The sequence below is a fragment of the Macrobrachium nipponense genome, chromosome 7 (assembly GCF_015104395.2).
Source record: "Macrobrachium nipponense isolate FS-2020 chromosome 7, ASM1510439v2, whole genome shotgun sequence".
Taxonomy (NCBI): Eukaryota; Metazoa; Arthropoda; class Malacostraca; order Decapoda; family Palaemonidae; genus Macrobrachium; species Macrobrachium nipponense.
The window spans coordinates 57,844,864-57,867,123 of record NC_061109.1 but is presented as its reverse complement, the minus strand read 5'-3'; the positions used below and the strand labels follow the sequence as shown (position 1 = coordinate 57,867,123).

General features: G+C 38.3%; 1 protein-coding gene across 1 annotated transcript in view; it reads left to right on the top strand.

The window, feature by feature from the left end:
* The window catches only part of LOC135217444 (protein O-mannosyl-transferase TMTC2-like), a 214,711-nt gene extending 206,943 nt beyond the window's left edge, over nucleotides 1–7,768 (top strand). The window contains 2 exon segments of the mRNA XM_064253314.1: nucleotides 4,534–4,712; nucleotides 5,971–7,768. Of these exon segments, the coding sequence (XP_064109384.1) occupies nucleotides 4,534–4,712; nucleotides 5,971–6,147 (356 nt within the window). The 3' untranslated portion in view covers nucleotides 6,148–7,768.
* Nucleotides 7,769–22,260: the final 14,492 nt, after the last annotated feature.

Sequence of the window (22,260 nt, the reverse complement as noted above, 5' to 3'; positions counted from 1 at the left end):
AACCGAACAGATCTACCGTGTCATGGTCTTATTATAATGTTAGACCAACACACTATAAGCTGCATTAAGAAATATAAATAATGACTTGGAGAAGCCACGGACAACATCCAAAATCGATTTGGAATTAAGAGGAAAAAAATTTAAATTGACGAGACAGCAGTGATTTATAAAAATGAAATTAATATCCATCTTAAATTAGAGAGAGAGAGAGAGAGAGAGAGAGAGAGTGAGAGAGAAACAGTCAAAGGGAACATAAGGGTGGTCTGGGGTAGTGCTGTGAGCCCGCAGCACAACTCACCTCTTCATCCATCATTCAAATTACTGTCATTTGCTGTTACCTCCCTCCTTTTAGGGGAGGTGGAGGAGGTGGGGGTAAGAGGAGATGGTAGGAGGAGGAGGAGGAGGAGGAGGAGGAGGAGGAGAGAGGAGGAGGAGGAGGAGGAGGAGGCAGCGGCAGTGAGAGGGCATTAGAGTAAGGTTGGTCGGTCGGAGGGGCCTTTGGGAGGCCGTGAGATGGATATAAACACAACGCTCAGTCAGGAGATTGTTGAGGATCTCACTCAGAGAGAGAGAGAGAGAGAGACAGAGAGAGAGAGAAAGAAAGGAGGAGACCGTAAAGACACGGAGCGCGTATGAGATAGATGGAATAACGAGACAGAATGCGCATGAGAGACATGGAATAGGACCGGCACCACGGATGAGAAGATAGATAGAGACAGAGAGAGAGAGAGAGAGAGAGAGAGAGAGAGACAAAATCCCGTGGAAGGAGAACAGGGAAGAGATTAAATGAGAACGAGCGGGGAATTGGATATATATATATATATTTTATATATATATATATATATATATATATATATATATGTATATATAATATATATATATATAATATATATATATATACATATATATATATATATATCATATCAAAGACAGGATGAACACAGTGGTTTACTTAGTCAGATTTGAGTTAAACGCCAAGAAAAGGTGGTAAGGGAATTATAGGATTTAACACCCTCCTCCACAATTGGTTGTGATAAGCCTGGTTAATTTAATATAAAAATTCTGGATCTCTCTCTCTCTCTCTCTCTCTCTCTCTCTCTCTCATGTGCGCGCCCGCGAGAGACAAAGCACTAAGTACTTTTGGGTGGCGGAGCTTTCCCGTTTCCCCCTGAGGCCTCCTATATTCAAATAACATTAAAGGAAGGAACCTTCTCGATGGCCTGTGGGTCACGTAGAGTTTTTGGGAACTGGAAATTGGTGTAATTTGAAACAAATTTACCTCTTGGAATAGGAGCCCCCATTATAAACCAATTTAGAGCCTTCATATCAGCGGGAGTGGAGAGACACCTTTTCCTCCTCTCGTCCGGGGTCCCAGAACCTCCTCCTTCGGTTCCGGCTCCAAGTTTGTGACGAGGAGGACACTCACTCATTCCGATCCTTATGGGAACAGTAAGCGACATTATTTCAGGGACTTGTGGGGATATGGAGGTGAGGGGGGGTTGGGGAGCACCTGTGATGTGTGAGAGTGGGGGAAGGGAGGGGATAGGTTGAGGGATGTGTAGTGTGTGTTTGTGACTTGTGGTAAGAGAAATAAGATGGGGGGGAGGAGAGGAGTGGGCGAGGGCGGGTGGGTGAGTCGGGGGATAGATATCAGTCCTCGAGTCCTCATCATCTTCTCTGAGAAATTGTCCTAAAGTTTAGGTAATTATAGACTGGTTTTGCCTCCTACCCACTGGGTCATGTGTTTAGATGTTTGCGTCTTTATTTTCTCTCTCTCTCTCTCTCTCTCTCGTTAGTTATGTATTTGAAATAATGATAATTATTTCATCTTAATGCTCTTTCCACAATTTCAAAAATTAAATAATCGCTATCCACCTACCTATCAATGTATTTAGCTATCTATCTATACGTGTGTGTATATTAAATAAAATAGACTCGCAAGACAGTGGTCATTCAAAAATATAAAACATTATCTCACTCAAGAATGCATTGCTATCCGAGTGTCAGATATAATAATGGAAAATCATTTCCAACAACATGTAAAGCAAGTGACGAAGAGTAAGGCAACGATGACAATAATACCAGTGGTAATAATAACAATAGCAACCAAAATAACAGTAATGGAGAAACAGGAGCAGGCCATCAAGGAGGCTCTCTGAAATGTCACGCCAGTGACCGATGTAAGAATCGCGTTCGTGGTTCGTAAATACGACGTCGCCGGCCCGTCAATACTTATAACAGATCTCTGTTGTTATAATTCTCCATAAATCAGAAGAGCACTATTGGAGTCGACAGTAATTTCATGCGGTAATGTTCAGACGCCTCCAAAGTGGACAGCTGCTGTGGGCGCCTCCTTTTGCACAGTCTTCTTGCGTTTTTTCGTGTTCTGTCTCTCTCTCTGTCTCTCTCTCTCTCTCTCTCTCTCTCTCTCTGTCAAATGCATTTGTAATTCTTTGCATTTTTGCAATTTTTCGCATATTGTTACTAATTTTTGCTTCCACTTTATTATGTCATTGTCGGATCAGTGTCTCAATCATCCTGAAGGGATTTAGTACTTAAGCTGACATCATATTTAGTTCACACTAGCAACTGGGGTAGACGATGGCTGGCTGAAGTATGGAGTTCATTATTTACAGACTGTTGGTGTTACCTGATTAAATAAATCAAGCCGAACATTTCATATCACGGGAATTTGCTCTGAAAGTTTTAATGTATTTAGGATTTCTTCCACGTGGTTTGGAACAAATATCTGGCGTTCTTAGGACCTATAACCACTTGTAACTTGCTCCTAAGGTTTACACCTTCTCCCCCTTACATTTTATCTTTGTCATATTTTTGTTTATTATGAGAGGTGGTCTTTTACTTTTCTACAATTGCACGTGGGAAATTGTTTTGGTCATTCTGGTACCAAGCTAAGTACACATCCTTTGGCTCTCCCCCCCTTCACCTGTCACTCCCACCCCAACGAAATATCCACCTTTTGACACACTCCCCTTCCCCCCTGCTACCCCCCAACCAACTCACCCTCCGTCCTTCCTCCTCTCGAAAGAAAATAAAGAAAAAATAAAAGAAAGAAACATCGGAATGTCACAGCCACTTGCCAATGTGGTTGACAACCGCATCATAAGAATAACAACTGAACTTGAGAGTTATAAATACAGAAGCCTTGTTGCCGCCCCTTCATTATCGTCAAAGTCCTGATGAGTTGGGAGGAAATGTGGTGGGTCTCTCTCTCTCTCTCTCTCTCTCTCTCGCTTTAACTTTTCGTGCATTCTCTCTTCAAGAACTTTACAAAAAAATTTTATCCAGTTCGAAGACCTCTGCGCTGTTGAAATGCAATTTATTGAATGTTGTTTAATTAATTAATTAATAATAATAATAATAATAATAATAATAATAATAATAATAATAATAATAATAATAATAATAATAATAATAAATGACCTTATTCCAAATCAGCATGGCCTGACACAGGACGATAATAATAATTTTGAACTTTAATAATAATAATAATAATAATAATAATAATAATAATAATAATAATAATATCGCATTCCGACAAATCCAAGAAGATTCTACATAAAACGTTTTGGAAAAGATAAAAAGTGACTCCTTCTTTCTGCGTTTCATACTAAAAAATAGGACTCTGTAGACGACGCTACAAACGCAGCCAGTTTGAAAAACAACTGCAATATTTTTAACATCATTTATATTCTTCTTAGCAGTCAGTCCGTGGTGGAGTTTTTGTTAGCTTTTATTCGAGAAAATAAAAGAAATTGAAATCCCGTATAAAATGGATCACGAACAAGTAACCTTTTCTAAAAGAAAAATATTTCCCTGTCTTTTTATTCATGAGGACAGTGAATTTTTTTGGGGGGGAGGTGGGGGAGCTTTGGTTGGGGTTGTGGGGGCAATTAGTCATTTCCTTTAGATATGGGAACTAAATCTGAGGTCGGCTCTCTCAGGAAGCCTTCTCGTGATTAAGCTCTAAGAAATAACAAAGACTTAGAAAAAGAATATATTGTGTTTTTTGCTCTTAATAGCGTAGGTTTGATATACAAGATGTAGGATATAAGACTCTTGTCCTTTTTTTGTGATTACATTAAGCCCTTTCGAGCCATTAGCCCCCGTTGCTCATTAATGTTTTGTTCAGGTGTGGTGTGTGTGTGTGTGTGTGTGTGTGTGTGAGAGAGAGAGAGAGAGAGAGAGAGAGATAGAGAGAGAGAGAGAGAGAGAGAGAGAGAGAGAGTCTATTTTATCCAATACATTTCTTGATTAAACAATTGTTATAAAAAACAGGGAACTTCTTTCCTCTACAAGTAATGTTTGCTCTCTCTCTCTCTCTCTCTCTCTCTCTCTCTCTCTCTCTCTCTCTCTCTCATGAGAATCTTTCTCTCTTTCTCTCACCCCTTACACATACACATACAAACACACACACGGGCGCACGCGCATGCATGGAGAAAATCCTTGAAACCCACCAAAATGGAAGCCTCGCATACTGAAGAGCCTTTTTCCCTCCCTCCTCCTCCGCAGGTCAGTTTCTTTCCGAGGTGGAACGGCACGAGGACGCCGCTGATCACTATGTGAGGGCAGCCCAACTCGCTCCGTCGGAATACGAGATTATCTTCAACGCCGCCAACACTCTGCGGCAGGCAGGTCGGAATAAGCAGGCCGAGGAATACTACAGGTTGGCAGTCCACCTCCGACCTCAGGTAATACTCAGCTCTTGAGTTTCAAGGCTGGATGATGACGCCAGGTGGTTGCTTCGTGGTTTGATTTCTTTGCTGAATAACAACTAACAAACAACAGTTGTCTAGGGATGCATTGCCAAACTACTGAGAAGAAAATAGTAAGGAATTAATGAAACAAATAACGTGCAATTATTTTGTCGTATAGTTTAGTCTAAGCAGCTGTAATTTTACAAAAGGATCAGTACCTCGAAAAATTTAGTAATTTAACAAAAGAGTCAGCAACTAGAAAATTGTAATGATTTAACAAGAGTCAGCAGCTGGAAATGTATTGTAATTTAACAAGAATAGGCAAATAGAAAGTATAGCAATTTAATAAGAATCAGAAACTGAAAAAGTATAGTAATTTAACAAGAGTCAGCAACTCGAAAAGTATAGCAATTTAGTAAGTCAGCAACTGAGAAAGTATAGAAAATTAACAAGAGTCAGCAACTAGAAAAGTATAGCAATTTAATAAGAGTCAGCAACTGAAAAAGTATAGTAAATTAACAAGCGTCAGCAACTGGATTAGTATGGTGTCAGCACCTGGGAAAAAATAAAAGCATCAAGAAACGAACATCTTGCATTGATTTTTCAGTGTTTAGTCAGTATAGAAATACCCACAATCTAAACAATTGGAGTTTATTAGAAGAGTCAGTAATGAGAAAAGTATATTGTTAGTTACGAGAAAGAAAATAGAAAAAAAAAATAAATAAAAGAACATTGCGCAATCTTTAGTCAGTACAGAAATAGCGACAATCAAAGCAAGTGGAATTTACAAGCTAAATGAAATGTACGTATCACCCGCGTTGCGTTATTTTAATATTTGATTTATGCCACCATTAAGTGTCTTATTAAACTAATGAAGCAACTGTTTGTTTCATAATACGAAAATTACTAATGTGAAATTTCATAAATTTCGTCGCAGGTGATTGTGCATTTCTGCAATAGTTCTCTAATATTGCTAAGATAGTTGTATATTATATTTCGTTAATTCATATATTTTTTATTTTCTATTTTTGTTTATATTAACATACTTTCGCTCCCTTTTGCTGATTTCCACTGTACTCTTATACACAAACCTAATATCTGAAATCTTGCTCCGTAAATTAAAGAAATTGCTGTCTTAGTTCATGATGTCAAGGATCATAATAAAAACAATGACAATAGTGAGTGTAACATTAGTTATAAGTGTTGACCTTCTTGGTATTGGTAACATCAGGATGTTTTCCGTTTCTCCTAGGAGGCTACGTCACACATGAACCTTGGAGCCATGCTTCACGTTAACGGGAAGCTCCTGGAGGCCGAGTCGAGCTACCTGGAAGCCCTCCGCTTGAAGCCAGACGATTCGATAACCCGGACCAACCTGCAGAAGCTGAGGCACCTCCTAGCCAAGAAGGGCATCAGCCCGTCAAGATAGCAGCCCTCGGCTTCCCGAACAGAAGAAATAATCAAAAGAAGGCGTGTCCCAAGCGTCTCGACGTAAGCAGGTCACTGGGAAGCATCGGGTGGTAAGGTAGATGGATCCTCGGGAGTATCTCTTCGCGGGCAGGAATGGGTCGTCAAGAGAAGGCAGGCATGAAAGACAATCAACATCGTGACCGGTCGACATCAAATTTTTTCTTCTTACTGCCTGACAACGAAGCTGGAGGGATAACGAATACCCAGAAAGGATTGGCCCAAGCGAGGTAGTCAGTCCTGCCATCCGTCTTGTCGGTCAGGATCCAAACGCTGAAAGAAAAGTGAAGATATGGTTATGGGGACAATTTGATTGACTCGTCAAAGGTTGTTGTTTTGGATAGGTATTTTTGGTGATAGTATAGAAAAAAGCACACACCTTTCCTGAGTCAGCATTATTGTGTCAAAACACCCAGTACAGTAGAAGATAAAATCTGGGCATTCATTATTCAGCAGTGAAAAAGGATGAATAGAAATGCGAGTGTTTCAGCTGATCTGCTGCAATTAATCCTAAATCCATTGTATAAAAAGTGCCTGAATTGATCGAATTGGGAAAAAGCAATTCTTGGTGGAGTAACGATCAAAGATCTTTTGCAATTTCTGTGGCTACAATGTTCCTTGAGAAAAAGGATATGAATCAGGCTAGGCTGTGATAATTGCAATTAAACAGAATTACCTCAAAGAGTCATTAATATTTCGTAGATGAGACCACGGACTAAGTATGTCCCAAAAAATATCGGATGTAAAGAAATAACTTTTCATCGAGCACCCGAGACATAATATAAAGTCAATTTTTAATTTATTTTTTATTTTGATGATCTGAAGGGCTAAGAAACTCATGAATGATTTTTTTCCTAAACCTAAATGCATTTTGAGAATTTTCTTTCTGGATATTCCAAGTGCCTTAACATACCACAGTGCCAAATGTATACCAGATCAGGGACGGTGCCAATTAGTAAAACTTTTATATGATCGACTTGAAATGTAATGAAAATTATATCAAACGAACGACAAAAATTAAGTGCCAAATTTTCCTTAATCTTTTGTATATGAGTAAATGAAGTATTTAGTGTATAATATCCATTTCACACAGAATTTGCCTTGAAAACTAACTGCATTATCTTGCAATTTTTAAATCGCAAAACTTACACGGTAATTGTTATCTAAGCCACAATATAAGAGGTACCTGCTTATACGGAAGAGCCTAAAAGATTTCCTTTAGCCTATGGGACATAAAGTATGACCGACTTGAGATAGAAAATATCCATATATTTAACAAGAAAGTTTGCATACCATGAATCCCTCGCCAAGGTCATTGAAAAAGTCTAATGGGAAAAGAACAATATGTCCACTTCCCTCTCAAGATAAGCGAGCCCAGATCTATGTTGGTATGTGCCCAGGAAGCGAAAGATAAAGAAAATGCCCTGAGGTATCTCGTTGACCCATGCATCTACAGTCCAGTGAGAGTATTATGATAATATGAACTGTGATCAAAAAAGGTTGTGGTATCACGTTTCTGCAATAGTCTCTGAAAGACAAGAGAGAGAGGAAAAAAACAGTGCTGCTGCTGAACACACCTCCCTCGCCCCATACCACCAACCTGCAGTACTTTATTTGTAGTCGCTGGGGAGATTTTTTCTTTCTTTTTTTTATTTTTGTCTGTGAGTTCGAGTCGCTGTGATGAACGACTATTTGGATGAAAGAATAGCTGAATAATGCGATCTATCCCAGCGACTCCATCCCGTGACGAGGTGTTACGTAAATCTTTATTATATTAATTTTTTTCCTTGTTATTTCATTACAATTCTCTTCTGGAATGGACGAGAGTAGGAGTTGCTACTCCGAATAGAAGTGATGAGGAAAAATGTTGTGATCACCCAGCCAAAACATTTTTATAGCAATATTCAATTTTTTCCTATGGATTTGTATAAAAGAAAAAATATATTTAATATAAAAAAACAGGAGGTTGTTGACAGGATTCTCTTTTTAGCTTAATATTTTTTTGTAAATATTTTCAACACAATTGTTTTTTGTTTCATTGCATAATATGAAATGAAAAATATCTCTGCTGCATCAACAGTAGTAGTCTTGGTCAATTAACAATAATCAGTAATTACCACCAAATAATCACGATAGAGAAATAAACCAGTGGATATCATTTACGATTGCTTATAGTTGTTGTTGTTGTTTACACTTCCAAGCTGGTCAAACGTATGGAAATTTATCAACTCCAACCACACTTTCAAACCGCAGTTATTATTCCCTTTTTTGTTGTAGTCATGAAAAAACCAATTTAATAAAGTGTATAGGTTATAATTTATCTGTATATGTGCAATATGGAATTTTTGTGATGCCCGGTGCTGGCGGTGTTCCGGTGTAACGATAGGAGAAGGAGGCCCCTAGACCGGAAGTGAGATTTGGGAGAGCGCTCGTGTGTGTGTGTACATAGAAGAATGAGGAGCTCTTTGGCCGACGGCGCCAACTAGCGTATCAAGGAGTGAGAGTGGGACTTTCAGGGCTGGATTTGTGAGGGGAGTGATATCAGATGCCAGAGGACGGAGATGTCATTGAACTCGAAGGAGAGACTCGTCCAGCGAAGTGCCAATGAAGACGTGGAACAGTGGAACTGACCCTAGGAACGCCACTGAGGGAGGGAGGCAGCGTTCGAGAGCCGAGCTTGCGAGACCAAAAGACGCAGGCGCAGACGCCGATGGTGACAGTTGTTGGTGGCCTTGAGTCCTGCTGGTCCTTCCATCACTTCGATGCTGAAAACCAGGAGGCGTCTGCGTTTGCCCCATTTGGTCTTCTGGGGTTGAAGTTTTTTCCATCTGCCTCTCTCTCTGTTTCTGAATCCTTCGTCTAGCTCAAAGTAATAATAATTAAAAAAAGTAAATGGTTACAGTGTCACTGATAAACATTGTGATGAAATGTTCTCTAATGCCTTGTAGATGTTATGCCAAAGACTACGTAAATATGTTTCTTAGGTTCGTAAGAATTGATGCCTCATATTAATTAAATAATAATTATAACCCCAATGGGGAAATGACAGAAAATCAAAAGTAGTGTGCCTTTGGGGCGCGATGGACCAACAACGCTTCTGGCAGTTGACGGGCGTGTTGTGTGATCTTACCTCCCAGCTTTATTTATTCCACTTACCGACTCAATCATTAGCTGTAGCGGAGCCTTGGCCTTTGAGGATTTCTCGACATGTGACCTGCCCATCAATGGCGCTTCCTTCCGTCCCACAGCGCAACAGCAGCACAGAGAAACGCTAGGTCTCGAGCAATTGCGGCCGCAGGCCACCGAAGAATTCGAATTGCGTGTGGCACATCCTATATCAGTAGTACCCAGGCAGCAGCGGCAGCAGCAGCGGCAGCAGCAGCGGCAGCAGCAGCGGCAGCCAGCCGATTTCTTGAAGCGAAATGGAGGAGGTTGCTGGCAGAACCTCTCTTTTTTATATATAGCTATCTAAAAGTCACCATCGAACGAAAATGAATTCTTAATTACACGGTCTGCAAAGACCGGTTGCTGCTGAAGTCCAAAAGCTAGAATGAAAAACAGATTTAAAAATTACAAAAAAAAGGCCAACGGACCTTTTATCACCCTGACTCCAGAGTTCTGTAATGACAGTTGATCACGTGATGTGCCTTTTGCCGTGGCATGGCCATGGCCCATGGTGACGTCTGCAGGGTTGATCTGTGTATTGCTCCGGATGGGATTTTCCCCCTTATGGGAAGTCGTCGATGATTGGCTTGCCGTGATGTTACTTGAGGTCATTTGCTCAGCTTAGTCAACTGTTGAATTCAGTCCGCCTTGTTGGTCCATCATGCTCTTATGAGTTATTATTATTATTATCGTTATTATTATTATTATTATTATTCATTTTTGTTTTTATCAATTCTTTTACTCCTAGGCTGTGTAGCTTCATTACTCTCTCTCTCTCTCTCTCTCTCTCTCTCTCTCTCTCTCTCTCTCTCTCTCTCTCGAATCAAATTTTTTAAAGATTTATGTCAGTATCAATAGTAGGTATTGCAAGAGTGGTCACAGTAAGCCACTGAGAAAATCCTCCTTATGCCTGCTCACAAAACTAAGAGTTTAGCTAAAGCTGCCATAAGTCTACTTTAATAAAAAATTAATGACTACTGAATTTTTATATCATTCCGGTTTGTAATTACTTAATAATATGCAGATTCTGAAATACCTATTGCGATTGTCGTAAGCTGCCGAAATTGAGTGCTCTCCAGCACTTGCGAACGGGAAACATTCCCTTGAAGAAATTCTGATCGTCGCCAAGTTATGAATCATCTTCTTCTTCCTCCTCTTCCTCTTCCTCTTCTTCTTCTTCTTCTTCTTCTTCTTCTTCTTCTTCTTCTTCTTCTTCTTCTTCTTGCGGTTCTGGTCTTCTTTCTTCTTTCTTCTTCTTCTTCTTCTTTTCTTCTTCTTCTTCTTCTTCTTCTTCTTCTTCTTCCGCAGAATTATCGTCTTTCTAATTATTATTTATCAGTACTTACGGGAAATGTGCATGTGTTTTTCGTTAGCTTTTGTGATAGTGTCTGTTCTTATTTTTTTTTTTATTCGTGTCCAATTTTTTTTCCTGACTGCATTTATCGTTAGAATGTCTCTTCTTTATAAAAAAAAGTATCCAGGTTTTTATGTGTATTTTTTATTTTGTTTTCTTATTGTTCTGCGATTTTGTTACTTCCTTTTTCAACAGGAAATAAAGACTTTGTTTTTAATGTTGGTGTTTTATTATCCATGTTTCGGGAGAAAGTAATCAAGTTTCTTTAAATGATGCTTAAAGGAAAACTGTAACTATTAGTCTACAGTAGTTACGCCTTTTCAAAACTCGTCCATTTTCTATGGCCTCGATATGTTTAGCAAGTTCAATAGCGGTGATCACTGCTTAGCAGAATAGTACAGGAGTTTGGTTTCACTTTTAACATGCGCGTGTTATCTCTTACCTTTGCACCAGCTATATTTCTCGACGATGGTGCAGAAGTGAAATCAATTATTTTGGTAATGTGCTGTCACTCAACTTTTCACTCTTGTTAAAAAATTATAAGAATGACCAAGTGCTATACGCCGTGGGTGTGTATGTCGTCAGCGATTAGATTCTATTCGCTCTGCTAAATTATGTGAAGCAGTGTACTGTGATCATACTGAACGTAGTCCAACCGAGCCATGTTACAAGGATTAGGATGTCGCAATGATTTACTAGTCCAGTCACCTTGCTTTATTACGGCTGCCCTAGATGCAAGAGGCCGCACCGGCACAAAGCCGGGTTAATGGAAGGCAAGAACGGTTAAACTACCACTCACGGTCTGACCCGATCGTCAAAGCAGCCTCGTCCAGTAAATTCAGTAATCACACCCCAGTCTTCGCCGGTGTTAATCGTCTATAGTTGCTTTCCCAGTGTGGATGTGAAAGTAGAGATTACTTCTTCACACGCGACGTATCATCTTCCCTTTTTTCAACAGTACTCTGAGGAATATAAGAAAATATCGTGTCTGAACCGTTTGCAAGCAAACAACAGAGAATCTCCCCCACTGCAGCACCGAACCGGTGAATTCATTCGCTCGTACAGAATGCAAACATCACTACACAGGATGTACAAGTCATTATCTACTGAGCCAAGGTTAAATCATGGTCAAGTTAGTTGTTTTTAAAATGTGCTAAAACAGCTTTTTATGTTTTCTAGGATGGAAGTATACATATCCCCATGCACTCACGATTTTTGATAGAAGTGCGAATTGCAGTATGTCATTTTAATCAATCTTATTTAGTTTCGAAGTTTGAGGAACGATTTTAGCTTATTGCATTATATACACGTATTGGTGGTTCCTCTGTAAGCCTACATAAGTCTTGGTGACAAAGGGATGTGACTGAACGTTGTAGCTGTTTTTTCATCATAAAGTTTCATGACTTTCGTTTGAAAGGCACATTCAGATTAGAAAACGATAGATGTGCGCTATGCCAATCACCACAGAGAATAATATTGGTAGCAAATGGTCGCCCACTAAGAACCTAAGTTAGGACATTTACCCAAGTGGTCAGACTTTATTTATGTACAGGGCAGGCGTCTGAATAAAAACAAAATAATAAATATGAGTCTCCAAAATTACATGTGACCAAGCATATCAAGTATGAAAAAAATAACATACGTTAAGTAATTGTTATAGTTTTTATTCAAATTATACAATTAAGACGTCTTTTAGATAGTGAAAGTATTCTAAGTAGAAATGCAAAAATGTTTAAAAATAAAAATAAAAAGAAATGGCGGACGTAATTTCACTAGTATTGACAAATTAAGGACAAATGAAGCTCTAAATGTTGAAGTTTTCTTCATGAAAATTAATGCTTAATCGTCATACAACCTTATTGATTTACACAGAATAGGAATAGTATTTCAGTTTAATTGATGATACCTAATAGTATTGGGTATTTTCGTAAAATAAGAATATGCATTGTAAATACATATAGCATAAAAATACATAAAATATGTACGTACATGTAAAAAAAAAAAAAATTACAGACGCTGTTTTCCGAACAACTCGTTTGAATTAAGATTACTCCGTACCTTACATAAGTCAGTCAACATATTTAGTATAAAGAGTATGTTTAACTGAACAATGCGTGGTTTTGAATTATACATGTTGATGTTATTGTTGGAATGTGTATTTTTAAATAACTTACTTTGCTTCAAGTTGTTACCTCTACGAATTAAAATGTTCCTTTTTGCTTACTCTTGCGATAATGACCACATTCACATCGTTATCAATGAAATCATTGCTTATTTAATATACATTTGTAAAGCAGTCAAGAGTTTAATAAATTTGCGTGAAGTAGGCATTGATAAATGCAGGGGGCGTTACGGTAGCAACACTTCTGTGAAAAAAAAAAAAATTAGAAGATCAAGTTGCGTAGCTGGCAGGTTCATATAAGCATAGACCTGATGACAAGTGCATAACGATTATGCCGATATGCACAGAAGTGTCGGTGTGATTACGAGCACATGCGACTAATTGACCCAGACAATCTTATGGATCATCCTAGGTCAAAAATGGATATGATTTGAGTTTGTGAACTCCGATACAATGACGCTGTTCCATAATTTTCAGTTCATCAAGTACAGTGTATCTTAAAAGTTTACGTGGCCAATTTGAGTAATTTTAAATCTTAGAGTACGTAAAATGGAAAATGAATTATGAAATTTACTTTATTCCTACCTTAGAAAGTTAGTAATAAAATTAGAGAGCATATATAAAGAAAATATAGACAAAGACTTGTTTTTTACATCTTCTACTTAGATAATATACGAAAAGGAAACAGAAACATGGATTTTCTGGTATTCTTACTTATGAAGTACCTACGTAAAAAGCGAGGATGCTAATGAAAGATATGTTCTGCAGATTTCCTCCTTTTGGAAATATTCTGCAAGATATATATATATATATATATATATATATATATATATATATATATATATATATATATATATATATATATATATATATATACACATATATATATATATATATATATATATTATATATATATATATATATATATATATATATATCGAACTACATATGTCCTTTAATATCTAATTCGCTCTACCTCGGAATTAATATATTTTCATATATGCTTAACCGAGGGGGAATTTATTAAGCGATAATAGAATTGGCCATCGACAGGCGCGAACCAGCGACTTCCCAATCCCAGGACTGGCAGTGAAGCCTAAACCACCCCGACACCGCAAGAGTTCGATATAGGTATATGAATCACGTAATGTGATAGACACACATATATATATATATATATAATAATCCCACCACATAACGACACATATATATATATATATATATAATATATTATATATATATACATACATATATATATATATATAATATATATATTATATATATATATACATATATCATTCAAGCTACAAATGTCCTTTAATATCTAAATTCACTCTACCTCCCAAATGATATATCTTCATATATGTACCGAGGGGAATTTTTTAGTTGATAATAATTTCGTCCCCCCATGGGATCGAACCACCGTCAAAGTGGACGGGGACGAAATCAGGACAGTCAGTGACGCTATCCAATCAGCCAACAGAGACGCTATAAATTCATATCGATATTGACCTTACAAATCACCCTCGAACTTAGATATTAAAGGACATTTGTAGCTTGAATGATATATAAATGAATCACGGTTCGAATGTGATAATTATTCATATAATAATATATATATATATATATATATATATATATATATATATATATATATATATATATATATATATATATATATATATGAGACACTGTTCGAGATCAAGTTGGCACCCGTGACTTGCGAAAACGTGAGATACCTATACTTGCATCAGGGGTTATCGGCCAGCTGCAAGCGGCAGTAGGTCGTGGTCATGTCCAAAAATTTACGTGATAAGTTTGTAATAGTAACATAAACAAGGAGAATAAACCATTGCCTTAATATAAGATTCAAATTTAGAATATATCTCCTTCTAGACATTTTGCAAACACCCTTCACCGCTTGAACTATTTTGTAACCGACTTCTTCCTTTTATTTATTTATTTATTTTTTTTAGGATCTGGAATAAAGTATTGGTCGAATATGAAATAAGATTGAATTGAAAATGGAAGACAGCATTAAACCAAACTAGAAAAAGAATTATGTTAGGATCTTCTATAGGGTCGGGACCACCGCTCCTATAATTATTTCTACAGTGGATGTATGCTAGTAATTTTTGTGTTTGTATGCATGAATACACACACACACACACACACACACACACACACATATATATATATATATATAAAATATATATATTCATATATATATAGATATATATATATATATATATATAAATAAATAAATATATATGTGTGTGTGTGTGTGTGTATGTAATTTTGTATAAGGGATAAAACCGCAAATATTTACTCTAGTACATTTATTGCTCAAAGCCATCATTTTCATCTTTATTATCATTTTCATATGCATTGTGAATAAAGAATCCCAGAGAGTCCTCGTCCATTGCACTGATGACAAGAGATATCCCTGTCACCGGGATTGATAAGAACAGCAATTCATGTCTCGCGAGTAAACTGAAGAAAGAAATAGTTAGCAATCTCACTGCCATCTCGGCTTACCTCTATATTATCGCCTCTCATTATTTTTTTACATGCTGCAGAACTATTATTATTATTATTATCATTATTATTATTATTATTATCCAATTCGACTGGGTGGTATTTATAGTGTGGGGTTCCGGGTTGCATCCTGCCCCCTTAGGAGTCCATCACTTTTCTTACAATGTGCGCCGTTTCTAGGATCACACTCTTCTGCATGAGGCCCGGAGCTACTTCAGCCTCTAGTTTTTCTAGATTCCTTTTCAAGGATCTTGGGATCGTGCCTAGTGCTCCTATGATTATGGGTACGATTTCCACTGGCATATCCCATATCCTTCTTATTTCTATTTTCAGATCTTGATACTTATCCATTTTTTCCCTCTCTTTCTCTTCAACTCTGGTGTCCCATGGTATTGCGACATCAATGAGTGATACTTTCTTCTTGACTTTGTCAATCAACGTCACGTCTGGTCTGTTTGCACGTATCACCCTATCCGTTCTGATACCATAGTCCCAGAGGATCTTTGCCTGATCGTTTTCTATCACTCCTTCAGGTTGGTGCTCGTACCACTTATTACTGCAAGGTAGCTGATGTTTCTTGCACAGGCTCCAGTGGAGGGCTTTTGCCACTGAATCATGCCTCTTTTTGTACTGGTTCTGTGCAAGTGCCGGGCATTCACTTGCTATGTGGTTTATGGTTTCATTTTTCGTATTGCACTTCCTACATATGGGAGAGATGTTATTTCCGTCTATCATACTTTGAACATATCTGGTTCTTAGGGCCTGATCTTGTGCCGCTGTTATCATTCCTTCAGTTTCCTTCTTGAGCTCTCCCCTCTGTAGCCATTGCCAATTGTCATCGCTGGCTAGTTCTTTAGTCTGTCTCATGTATTGTCCGTGCATTGGTTTGTTGTGCCAGTCCTCTGTTCTTTCTGTCTTTCTCCTGTCTCTGTATATTTCTGGGTCTTCGTCTACTTTTATTAGTCCTTCTTCCCATGCACTCTTTAGCCACTCGTCTTCACTGGTTTTCAGATATTATTATTATTATTATTATTATTATTATTATTATTATTATTATTATTATTATTATTATTCAAAATATGCTATAATGCATGGTTATGACAAGATTAACAGTTTCTTAAAAAAACAGCCAAATATCTACTGTGCTTACTTATACTTAAATAATTTATCTTTGATAAATCTAACATTTTCTTAAACTGCCGTAAAAAAAAATGCTTAACAGTAAAGAGGAGGAAAGTTTTTGCAGAATGATGCGTGAGAATCGCAACCAGACAAAAACTGCAAATCATAAAAAAAATAAAAAAACAATCTTTTACTGAATGTAAGTTTGCTTTGCACTCCCAGCAACCCAATTAAATCGATAGCAGCTTCCACTCCTATCACCGGAATATCCTCTGTGATGAGAAACACTATCACCAGGAGCAGATTTGGAATGCCCGGTTGAAACGTTTTCGGGATTAGAACAAGAAAAAACTGAGAAGGGTCAGGAAGTGGGGGTTTTTCTTTTCTTTTTTTCACTTTTCGCCCTTCGTTTTCTGTGGGCGTAGTCTGAGACACACGGTCTGTGTCTGAGACAGTTATGCCAGTGTTTTTAAAACCTCGGAGTATATTGATCAAGTTGTTGGATTTTTAGCTTGATTTATGATAATATAATGATAATGCGAGACCTGCGTAATAATAATAATGATCGATTGCATGTAATCTATTAAAAATATCTAAATGAAAAGAACCTTTCTTGTTGCTATCTTCAGCCTAGATTTGTTCCCATAATTAATAAATAAATGTGTGATATCTAATGGCAGCAAATCAAAAAGGAGTAAATAAACAAAGAAAAAACATTCTTTAGAAAATTATCTGAGTTGTATCCGCCAAAAGAGTCGGCTACGCATGTCAATAACGGATACGCTAGATTTGATTAAACTTTGCTGAGAGGAGGTGGAGTTAATGATTTATTACCCGGTACTGAAAACACCAAAAATAAATACTCTAATCCTTTCCCAGTTAATTCTTTGATCTTACTCCCAGTTATACTGACCACCACATTGATCAGCGTTGTTAAATTATATACTGTTTGAAATTCATGCATTCGTATTGGTTAAATCCTTCAAGTTTCCCCACACTTTTTGGACTCTGAATAAATTTTAATTCCATGGGTATTTACACAGTGATCCCATCCTTAGCACTAGTGCTAGCTAAGATCAAAGAAAAATGACCAATGACTAGCCGATCTCGCTCCGTACTTCCCCTCAGCTATTTGTATGTGTAACGTCATTTAATTATTTTGAATGTTTGACGATGTATGCTATTAAAAAAATCAGAAAAATAATACTATTCGTAAGGTTTGTGCTGCCCACGGAGAATCTAATATCTGTGTTCATCTTCAAGATGATTTCGCCTCAGTCGGTGTTAACTCTTTCCTAACAGCGGAAATTACCGAAATAAACGAAATTTGTGAGATGACGTATTTCACCATCATTTTTAAGTTTCATTTCAATAGACTAATTCCCTTATACACCTTCAGCGCCTGCGCCAAAGGAATTTGTGCTTTTTACTTTTTTTCTGTTGACATTTTCATTCTATTTTTTTTTTCTCTTTTTTTTTTTACAATTCCTCGATCAAATCAAAACCAGACGCCTTCCAAATTGGAATTCTACTCTGTTGTGATTCTTCAACGTACCTTGAGGTGCTACGATGCCACACTGCTTCAGTTCCTCATATCATTAATACCCATTGCTACGTAACTTTGGAACCAGAGAATTTCATTGTTCTTTATTCTATAATAGCGATGTAACAGTTTTCGTAGTCTGTGTTATGGATGCTTATTCGCAGCATGCTATCATGAATTCAGTAAATAGATGTAATTTAAATTACTTTCTAGCTTTATCAATACGTTTTAATTAATCTAAGGAGTTGGACTTCATGTATTTCATCAGTATTGTGGTTACTCCCACCTTTTGGTTAATATATATATATATATATATATATATATATATATATGTGTGTGTGTGTGTGTGTGTGTGTGTGTGTGTGTGTGTGTTTATGTGTGTGTGTGTGTGTGTATTTATAAGGAAGAGAATTATCAAAATAATAAGAAAAGCGTAGACACGCGAACCCATCGTCCATTCACCGGCCATCCTTCAAACATTTCTGCCAATGACCGCTTGCTGTTCCTCTTCTTCTTCTTCTTCTTCTTCCAGAGTGAGACTCCACAGCCATTTCTTGTGGGCCACAAAAAGCGTCTTTGGGGCGTCGTTCCATCACCCTCACATGAGCCAGATTATAGTTTTGGACCTCATTGGGGGTGTGTCGGGGAGCCACTGAAGCGTCAAGACAAACACACGCTTACAAACACACAGACATACACAATCTCATACACACGCGCGCGCGCGCGCGCGCGTAGACGAAAGACGCGAGCGAGCTTCTGTGTATAAGCTATAGGCAGCTGGGTAACAGATACAATCAACCTAAACTGTCTGTTTTTCTGTCCGAATCCACTGTTTCCTCGTTGCTCTCCGGCTGCGTTCCGACGGTTCTGTCTGCGCCGTTTACTGTCAGTCTGGTCGACCGTTCGTTTGTCTGTCAGGTTTTCTGTCGTGCAATGTTTCGGCAGGTTTTGTGACGTTGGACAAGTGGACATTTTTCTCCAAAGTTACGCATTGTTACGGCATATCAGAATTTAACAGATTGTACTCTTACTGTCATTTGACTGCTTGCGTGCTCACCTGCATAAACACGCAGAGGCGTGCGCGCGCGCACACATACACGCACACACACACACACACACACACACACACACATATATATATATATATATATATATATATATATATAGTATATATATATATATATATATATATATATATATATATATATATATATATATATATATATATATATATATGCGTCTTATTACATCATCGTGATTCATATATACGCATTAAGCTACAAATAGCCTTTAATTTCCAATTCGCTGTACCTCTGAATTAATATATTTTTATTAATATATTAATGTATTAATATATTAATAACCGAAGGGGAATTTTTTAGTTGATAAGAAATTTGTCGGTTCATGGGAGCGAACCACGGAACCAAGAATTCAGGATGTATAGTATCACGAGTGGAATAAGTTAATGCCACCTCTCGCCAACAAATCCCTGTCGCTCTCTGGCATTAACTGACGAATTTAGCCCGACTAAGGTGTCGAGAATGCACTGATGGTGCCAACAGATCCTTGGGCACAACACTGTAAATTCACTTATGGACGCACTTTGTAACAGTCAGGTATATATGAGAAATGCACTGGAAATCGGAAAAATGGAATAGGAAAAGAAACAGGATCCATGTGACTAGTAAAAACTCAATTCTGAGCACTTTATCTCGTGTCGGAGAGAGAAGACCTTGAAGGTATGCCGACAATGGGGGAGGTTGGGCCGGTGATAGGGAATTTGACATTGGAAAAATACTTGGACTGGGATTTGGCTCTAATGGAGTGGAGCTCAGGAAGGGGAGCTGGAGTTTGGACTACATCCGCGATGTCTCTGAGATGAGGAGTCATTCGTTGGTCCTTTTATCCTTTCACTGGATTAACTTCCTATTCTTTTCAGGGGTCATCCGTTTTCTATCATTTCGCCTTGACCTTGTGGTTCTCTTTGTTACAGGCATGTTGAAGTGCTGGGTGCATGGGAGCTCCCGTGCCACATAGTCGTCTCGCTTTCCCTTTTTGGGTTGCTGGCCTGCTGTGCCGGATTAGTTCCTCCTTTGATGTTGACTCAAGGACTTCGTTAAGTAGTGCCTAGTGTGATCAAATGATGGAGGCTTGTCTCTAATGGCAGCGAAGTGACCTGTAAAGAGCTTTAACACAGTCACATGGTCTAGGAAGGGAAGTGAAAAGAGTTGGCCTGAAAAGAGGTGTTCCTCGGTGCAACTCCCCAAACAAGTTGACAGATTGAACCTTAAATTGGGTGAGAATGTCTACAGACAAGTCAACTTGATGTTACTTTAACATGTGCTGTGTTCTTCCCTTTTTGTGGCTCTAATTTTGCTTAAAGTTAGTGTATCTGCAGTAAATATAACTTGCCAATTATTTCACTTCAGTGTTATTGATTATGTTATTGCAGAATTGAATTGCCGCTAGGATTAATTGACCTGAGAATTGTTTGTTACTAAGCTAAAGCATCGTAGTTAGCAAAATATTAAGAAAATATCTTATGAATTTGTATCCCATTACTTAACTTTAACAACATAGGTAATGTTACAAAGTTATTCTAGGGTAAGATATAGAGTTAATCATGAACTTAAATGTAAGGTTAATTTTATTTTGCAAATTCATGTTAGTTTGCCTGGATGAGGCAGTTTAAAGGAGGTACTCATGGGCTTATGTTAGGTGATGCCACGGTACTCAGTAGGATGGTCTTCAGTGCTATTCGGGGCTCTAGAGTCTCAAAAGACTAGTGGCTCTAATTTAAGTACAAGTTAGGGTGTCATACACATAGCTGTATGGTCTGAGAGTCAGGGACTCGTGGAGGCCATCCAATCTGATGGTTGGTACTCAGGATAACAATTATACAAAAGTAATAAGAAACGAGAAATGATAGTATTCATGAAGGACGTATGTAATGCTTTCTATAGGAGTAATTCTGAGTGGAAATAACATAACGTTTCACTCTGGGGGATTGCCACATTACACCGGGGAGTACTATATCAGATTTGAGCTGGGTTGAACTTCTTGGAATAGTCGGCTACTGGATATCTAACCTCATCATTTTCTTGGAACATGACTGCCCCAATGCCAATGTCACTGGCATCAGCTGCCATGTAGAAGGGCTGGTTATATTCGGGTGTATGAAGAACTGGTTAACTGATGAGTACTGCCTTGAGATGGTTGTATGCCCTCTCAATATCAGGTGTACAGCAGAAGGGCTGTTTTTCACGGAAGAGGTTAGTTATGGGGCGGCTGTATCAGCGAAGTTGGGAATGAACTGTCGGAAGTACTGGACCATCCCAACGAAACGTTGGGCTTCCCTCTTGGTCCTCGGGTATGGCATATCCCGAATGACAAAGATGTTGGCATCTTTAGGCATCAGTTCCCCATTTCCTACTCGGTGATCGAGATATGTGATTTCGGCCACCCCAAATTAACATTTCTTTAGGTTTATGACCAGGTTGGCTTCTTGTAGGGCAGTAAGGATTTGGTCAAGGATCTGGAGGTGCTCTTCCCACATGTGGGCATATATAACTATGTCATCTAGATATACACCACAGTTGTTTGTTCCTGCCAGGATTTTGTTCATTAGCCTCTGGAAGTAACTAAAATAACTAGGTACATTCTATAGTCCGAAGGGAATCACCTTACACGATAGAGGCTGGTGGATGTGGTGAAAGAGGTCAGAGGGCACAACTCTTTGGCCAGGGACACCTGCCAATATCCCTTCCCTAAACAGATTTTGCTCAAATAGGGGTCACTACCCAGGCTGTCTAAGCAGGCCTCAATTCACTGAAGAGGGTATAGTTCTGGTTTGGTGACTTTGTTCGGCTTCCCCCTATCTCCCCATTCTCCTTTAGGAACCAAGACTATTGGGGATGGGGATGGCCATTCACTGCAGGTGTTTCGGATATTCCAGGACATCAGTGCTTCCGAGGTGGTCCTGGGTTACCTGAAAGTATGTTCTTAACAGTCGTTGTATGTCCTGACGCTGGTGACTCTGGAGTCCTAGGGTAACAGGCTCGAGGCCGAGTAGGACTGCCAGCATCATGATGATGGTACCCATGAGGACCCCAGGAGCAGGAAGGGCTTCTCCAGTTTCCTAGTCCTCATGAGTTAAGTACAGCTGCAGCAGATTAATGTACAGTATTTTAACTCTCCTTCACCCACATTCCACAAGGTAGTTCAACATTCC